The 7355-nt window shown below is 41.1% G+C and overlaps 1 protein-coding gene across 1 annotated transcript; it reads right to left on the bottom strand.

Annotated features, from left to right (window-relative positions):
• Window positions 1-2658: 2658 nt before the first annotated feature.
• LOC140926407 (neuropeptide FF receptor 2-like) lies at window positions 2659-3937 on the bottom strand. The gene has a single exon (XM_073376156.1). The coding sequence runs from the start codon at window positions 3875-3877 to the stop codon at window positions 2918-2920; it is 960 nt and encodes a 319-aa protein (XP_073232257.1). The 5' UTR covers window positions 3878-3937; the 3' UTR covers window positions 2659-2917.
• Window positions 3938-7355: the final 3418 nt, after the last annotated feature.

Below are 7355 nucleotides of genomic sequence, written 5' to 3'. Positions count from 1 at the left end.
AAAATTCCTAAGTTCACCACAGTCATGTACTTTAGCTAAATCACAATAATAATTAAGCAGGTTGGAATATTCTTCATTAATTCTAGAACTGGCATGGCGAGCAATAAACTGTTCGATTAGTTGAAGCTTTTGCATTCAGTGCAGTTCTTTGCAGTTAACCGACGAGAAAAATACCGCATAAGATAGTAAATAGGCAAATATTTTGGGGGCAGGGAAGCACTTAAATCCAGGGGTAAGGGGACTAGGAGTGAAGCCCTTCTGGGGGGAGGGCAAGATAGAGTGGTAACGGGAGTAGCCACCCTGCTCAGGAGTCCCGCTCAGTTTCCAGGGGGTGAGGTCCATATCCCCTAGTCACTAGGAACGAAGTGCATAGAACCAGAACCTAACCTAGACAATACTATCCACAGAGATTTTAAAATCTAGGTAGCTACACTCAAAAAACATACAGCCAACAAAAGCCTGAACAGTCTGCCTGCAAGGGAACCTGAATCAAGAGACTTAGAGACATTATGCTGTACTAAATGGACTTACAGCTGTTTCGGATAATACGCGATTTGCGATGTCTAAAACGTCTTCGGATTTTGGGTTTTTCGGCGACGTCAATCAAACTCTATAGAATTGGCGCTTTCGCGCCTTCACATCTTACCGGGCCTCTAAGGAAACAAAAGGACATCATGGTTTGGGATTGTGATTGGTGGATTTTGATCCATTTTGTGAGTTTCTAGCCGGGTTCGTTGATTTTGAACTTCAGATTTCGGTCGCGTGTTGTTGAAAAGCGGAAATAGTTTTACCTTAGTTCTAAATTTTTATTATCTTCTTTATACTGAAACACGGCAAATTTAGATTGTTCCTTAGACCCTTGCGCCAAAAGCCTGGTAAAACCATGGTTTACCAGGGTGTAAGTCTGGTTGAACCAACCAGACGTTTCTGGTTGTCAAACCAGGCTTACCAGACTTTAACATATGTGCAAAAAGCCTGGTTAACCAGGTTATTCCTGGTAAGCCTAGTAAGCCTGGTTATTATAAGAACCAGGAAAACCAGACTTTAACCGGGCTATTATCAAGATGCTTATTAATAGTTTTAAAATTTGTAATTGTACAATTGTTCTTTTAAAGCAACGACTTCAGCTTGTTTTGCGGTTTATATATACAATACAATACCAAACTTTAAGCAAATATACAGTGTAAATAGCCCAAGTGGGATATCTTAAAACTCTAACATGACTCCGAGGCTTTCTGGTCAGTTTTCTATATTTGGTTTGCTTTGTTTTTTGCTCAGGGCTCTTCTGGAAATAGTCCAGTTTCGAATTAAAAATCACCGCTGGATACAAACATTAAAGACACATTCATACAGGGTTAGCCTCAACGTAAAGTAAAATATTGAGAAATTCTGGCAAGTAAGTGTTTGAAATTTAAATATACACAATAGACAGAGTAATAAAAAAAAACATCGTTAGGAACTGTGTAGCCCTGATAAGTTGATTACAATTAAAATTTGTCTTTGCGTTCTTAGCGCTAAAATGTTTGAAAATCCAGACGTTTCGGGACTACTGTCCCTTCATCAGTGGAACATGGGCATCTTCCACTGATGAAGGGACAGTAGTCCCGAAACGTCTGGATTTTCAAACATTTTAGCGCTAAGAACACAAAGACAAATTTTAATTGTAATCAGAGTAATAAACAGGTCTTTTTCTCGTTGGAATTTGTGAATATATTACTTCAGATGGAGGCTAAGGCTGTAAAAAATGCGTCTCCTTTTCTTTAATTCAGCGGTTATAGGGAACTCGAAAATAGGCTATTGCGAGATAATGGAGGCGTGAAAAATTTGCAATTTTGACCCTAAAGCCTCGAAGTCATGTAAGAATTTTAATATATCGAACGTGGACTATTTTCTGATGCCTATGATGTTCATGCACAAGTCGTTTCTCATATTGCTTGACTCATTGTCAAACTTAAAGTGACAGGTGCAAGGTTAAGAGCATGCTTATTAATTAAATTACCAATTTTTCAAATTTATTTTTAATTCTAGCTGTCAATAATCCATTTACATTTATCTCAGCGATCTCAGAGTGTATTTCTCGGTAGAAGTGTATTTTAGAGTAAGCTGAAGTAGGATGGAGGAGTACTAAAATCGCAGAAAAAATTAGTGGATTATGCCAACACTACGAACGTTGAATTTATTGTTGACCCGAAGGTTTTATTCCATGGTTGATTAATTTACAGCTATTTGCAAATATTTGAGTTAATCAAGTACAAGTGACTGCCAGGGGAGTGTGCAGATTGGTTCTTTGACAACATTATAACATGATATTGCTTGCATAGACGATACAGCATGTCCCGGCAGAAAAACGGCCTTTTTGTAAATGAGCATGCGCTGAACCCTGAACCTGTTCCTTTAAAATTTTGACAGAAAAAAAAAAACATGAAAAACCTGACAATCAAGAAATTATAAATCATTTCATGACGGGGAAGGGGGGGAAACAAATGATGTTATATTGACCATAATCTTTTAAAAATTTGAATGTCTTTTGCAAAGACCATCAATCATCGCGATAGTTTGTCTACAATTTACAATGCAGATATCTATGTTGTAAGACGGACGACATAACTCGTTCACTACATGTATCCTTTCCTTGACCATACAACCCGTTTTTTTTTTTTTTTTTGGAAAAATAACAAAAACGTTTTGTCGTTTAGAGAATCTCCTTAAAACAAATTGTCTTAAGTTAAAGGTAAAACAATCATTACATTATTTTAACACATTACTGTTCTTTGAAATCATAACGTCAGTTGAAAGGAACCCCGAGTCAGGCCAATAACATTCGCTAGGACATTTTCTGGAGTTAGTAAAAAACTTGCTGCTTTTCATTCTCAGACAAATGTTGTGGGCGGATGGTGGATAAGCTGGCTCTTACAAATTAAGAAAGGTGGCGTGGCAGGATATGTGTAGCGTTTAACAGGTTTGCTGGTAGACCAAACAATTCTGTTAGGCCTGCTCGAAATCCTCGCATCCGCAACGAATAAACTATTGGATTAGCCAATGAGTTGGCCAAGAAAAACAGTATCACGATCATTCTTACGTGAAAGTAAAAGATATTCGAAGGGAAAGAAATGTTTGAAAATGCACTTAAACTTATAAATGCTATTACTGGTGACAAAGTCAGCAAAGATACAACCGTTACAATAAATAAAGTGGAAGTCACCTGTCGTTCTTTAGATACAACTCTATTTCGACGGCTTTTTGAACGAGTGATGGTTTTAGTTTTAACGAAAATAGAACAATATGATATGCAAACAAGAAAAAGAGAAGTTAAGTAATATGGTACATATAGGGTGGAGTTAATCATTTGTAACAATTCTTCAGAGTTCTCATGAATCTCCATTAAAATAACTTGGAATGATTCCCTTATCACAGCTACCAACCAAATGATAGTTATTGTCGCTCTATAAGCTGGTTTTCCGATAAGACGATGTTTAAAAGGAAAAAATATAGCGTGTGCTCTTTCCATGGCCATTGCGACCAGATTGCCAAGAGAAGCCATAGAAAATAAATGGAGCAGTGCATTTTTCAGATAGTAATCCCAAGTCGATTTCCTAGAATATCCCCATACGTCACACCGTTCACCAAACCGTTCAATTTGAAGAGGACCAGAGATTGCGCCAGCCAAAAGGTCGATTACCGCAAGATTACGGATAAGTATGTATGTTTTTTTTCGTCGCAGTTGCCTTTGTTTCGTAAACACAATAACGGTGACGAGGTTAAGGACGACTATGAGCAACGATTCCGTCCCTATCACAATAATCCACGGAACACAGTGTGATGCAGGGAGAAGAAAGTCTGTATCGTTATTTGTGTTGTTGCTAGTGTTGGTAGGCATCAGGCTTCAAGGATATTTGCTAGGAACTCAACAACCTTGTGAAAAAGAAACAGACATTAATAAGCAGCCATGGGAAAAGGCTTTTGTGTTATTCGGAATATCAAGGTCTCGGTAAGTGCTATCCGCAGTAGTGGGAGAGGAATGTTTTACTCCGGTTTTTTGTGAATTTAAGTGACACTATCAGCTATTTATTATCTAAATGGGAGTAAATGGAGTCAATTACATCATACTAAAAATAGATAGAATGATGTAATGAGGATAACTTTTGCAACAAGGACATCAATAGTTTATTATACGGAGCACTTACCCGGAGTCTTCCCAGAAAGAAACAGAGCACTTATAACCTAAGTTACGCATTCCTGATGAAGCCGAAAAAACGCCATGAGACCCAGTTCAAGCTTGAATGAGCTGTAAAGCTGGGCGTTATAATGGCGTGACCGCATGCGTGACACGCCTAGTGACGCTAATAGTATGCATATTAGGTGTTGTTATTTTAGAACACACTATGTTGTATCAGAACGTAGGAAGTAACGGACGCGAGCAGTAGCTTTACGAATCGATTGTGAAACATATACGATGTAAGCCCGACATTAAATTGGCGACGAGGTAAAAGTGGAATGGCGGTAAACATTAGATACAAACAATTTCCCGAATTCGCCGTTCGGAATAGCCTGCGAAAACATCCGTTTCTCCTCGCTCTTCGCCGATGGGGACGTTAGTAGATGAAGACAACACTTTAACAAAATCGACCAGAAGACACGTAAAATTGGACAAATTTGTATTTGGAACCCTATGACTGCTGGATTTATTATGTAAACATTGGATTGCGTCATCAGTATGGAATTTCTGCCGCTAAGTCGCAGACGTTCCTCCTCGCTAAACGTCCCCGACAGCGAAGAGCGAGGAGAAACGGATGTTTTCGCAGGCTACGTTCGGAATGACCCCGAAACGGTATACTCGCGCTTCTCAAAATATGCTAAGCGGTTCAAGGACAACCACTTGAAAGCCTACAACATCACAGACAAGCACCAACAACGATCATTATTCCTAGATTCGATAGGCGAAGCCACGCTAGATATATTCGAACAGCTAGACGATACGGGAACGGATTTGGACGGAGCTATCACTGCACTACTGAACAAGTTCAAAGAATCGCAAAACCGACTGTTCAATATACACAAATTTCGTTGCACTATACAGGGAAAAGATGAAACCTGGGACTTGTTCATCGCTAGGCTAAAAGCAGAAGGCGAACACTGTGATTTTCCGGCAGGGTGGTTGGACACAGAGATATTAATGGCCATGATAACGAAAGGCAAATCAAAGAGAGTGAGAAGAAAGCTTTTGCAAGACTAACTAACGCTAGCTGAAGCTCTCAAATACGCTCGTGGTCTTGAGAGCGCGGATCAACACGCTACAAGAGTAGAAAACCAAACGATGACCGAAGTGACTGTCAAGCAAGAAATCAATAAAACCACTGTCGACAAAAGTAGAGAAAAACTGTATTTTAATTGCGGGAAACATTGGCTACACCAAGGTGGACAAAGAAAATGCTTGGCTTTTGGAAAACAGTGTACGCGATGTGGCAAAAGAAACCATTTTGCAAAGTGTTGCAAAGACAAGCAAGAAATTAAATTAGCCCCAGGAGGCGAGCAAATAAGTGACACATCGTCTGACAGCAGTGATGAAAAGTCCACGTGCACGCTGCAAGAGGTGAACCCCGTGGGACAGTCACACAATAGGCCCCTAAAAACAGTGCTAATTAGCGGCGTTGACATTACGGTACTACCTGACAGCGGTGCTACGGTCAACGCTATGGATGAGGTAAGGTTCAAGAAATACAGCCTAGACAAAAGACTAAAGGTTAGAAAGTCAAGATGCCAAATAAAACCATACGGGGCAGCTTCAAAAGCACACACCCTGCCTGTTCTGGGTTGTTTTGAAGCGCTTACGGAATTTAAGACAAAAATGAAAGTGATCACGTGGCAGCTAATAAAAGGAGACACCCGCACCGAACCGTTGCTCGGGTACAATGACGCGAGAGACCTCGGAATGATTCTAGTGACCAATTCAATTGCAACAGAAAGCAACCAGTCAGAAGGGACAGACAACCTGAATGAAGTGTTAGAGAAATACAAGGACCGTTTTCAAGGAATTGGAAAGCTAAAGGGATTTGAATGTAGACCCCGATTTTAAGCCGGTTGCACAGCCACCACGCCGGCAACCGATCAGCGTACGTCAGAAGATGGAGGAAGAAATAAAGCATTTTATGGATCAAGACATCATTGAAAAAGTCAACGAACCTACGGGATGGGTGTCACCGCCCAAGAAAGATCAGAGCCAGATACGTCTGAACGTGGACATGCGCGTGGCAAATCAGGCAATACCCCGCAGACACACCCAGCACCCCACAATAGACGACGTGGTCAATGAGCTGAGCGGGTCAACGGTGTTCTCCCACCTGGATATGAGCAAGGGATACCACCAACTTGAACTCAAAGAGAGTTCGCGGAACGTAACGACCTTTTCAACTCACATTGGCTTGTACAGATATAAAAGGCTCAACTATGGTACAAGGTCAGCTACAGAGATATTTCAAGAGACGATCAGAGAGGAATTGACGCACGACCTGAAGGGAGTTTTAAACATAAGTGATGACATCATTGTGCATGGGCGTGACAAAAAAGAACACGATTCAAACCTGGTAGCATTGCTCGAGAGAAGCCGCGAAAAGAATGTCACATTCAACAGAGCAAAATGTGAATTCAGAAAACATCGCGTGGTCTACTATGGCTTAATGTTCTCTAAAGATGAAGTATCTCCAGACCCATGCAAAGTGAAAGCCATTAAATCTGCGGGACGCCCTAGAAATGCAGCCGAACGTAACTCATTCCTCTTTACGGTTAGATATAGTTCGCGATTCATGGAAGCCAGACAGTATCAGAAAGCGGCGTGCAAACTGGGTGGGCTAGTGACCGGAAAATTCGAATAGAAACCTGAACACTCCGAAGCATTCGAGGAACTTAAGAACATGCTCAGTAACGACACAGTCCAAGCATACTTTGATCCCCAGGCGGAGCACGAGCTTCATATTGATGGGTGCCCTGTGGGTTTGGCCGCAACACTTACGCAGAGAAAGCCTGGAGAACAATATTGGAGAGTGGTGCAATATGCCAGTCGGAGCCTTACCGACCCGGAAAAACGATATAGCCAGATTGAATTAGAAGCTTTAACAGGTGATTTTGGGTGCAAGAAATTTCACCTGTTCCTGCATGGAAGACCCTTTAAGATCGTGACTGACCACAAGCCTCTGGAAAGTGTGTTCAACAAACCCACCCACACAACCTCGATCCGGGTCCAAAGGATCGTCAACCGTATGATGGACTATGATTTTGTAGTAGAGTATCGTCCTGGGAAAGAGAACATATCCGATTACACATCACGGCACCCTATGCCACTTCACGAGTGCTCCAAGTTC

The sequence above is a fragment of the Porites lutea genome, chromosome 2 (assembly GCF_958299795.1).
Source record: "Porites lutea chromosome 2, jaPorLute2.1, whole genome shotgun sequence".
NCBI lineage: Eukaryota > Metazoa > Cnidaria > Anthozoa > Scleractinia > Poritidae > Porites > Porites lutea.
The sequence above is the reverse complement of the archived record's forward strand: the minus strand, read 5'-3'. Positions and strand labels throughout refer to the sequence as shown.

Excerpts from the sequence above, each read along its gene's own strand:
- LOC140926407 (XM_073376156.1), bottom strand. The coding sequence starts at position 3,877 with ATGCCTACCAACACTAGCAACAACACAAATAACGATACAGACTTTCTT.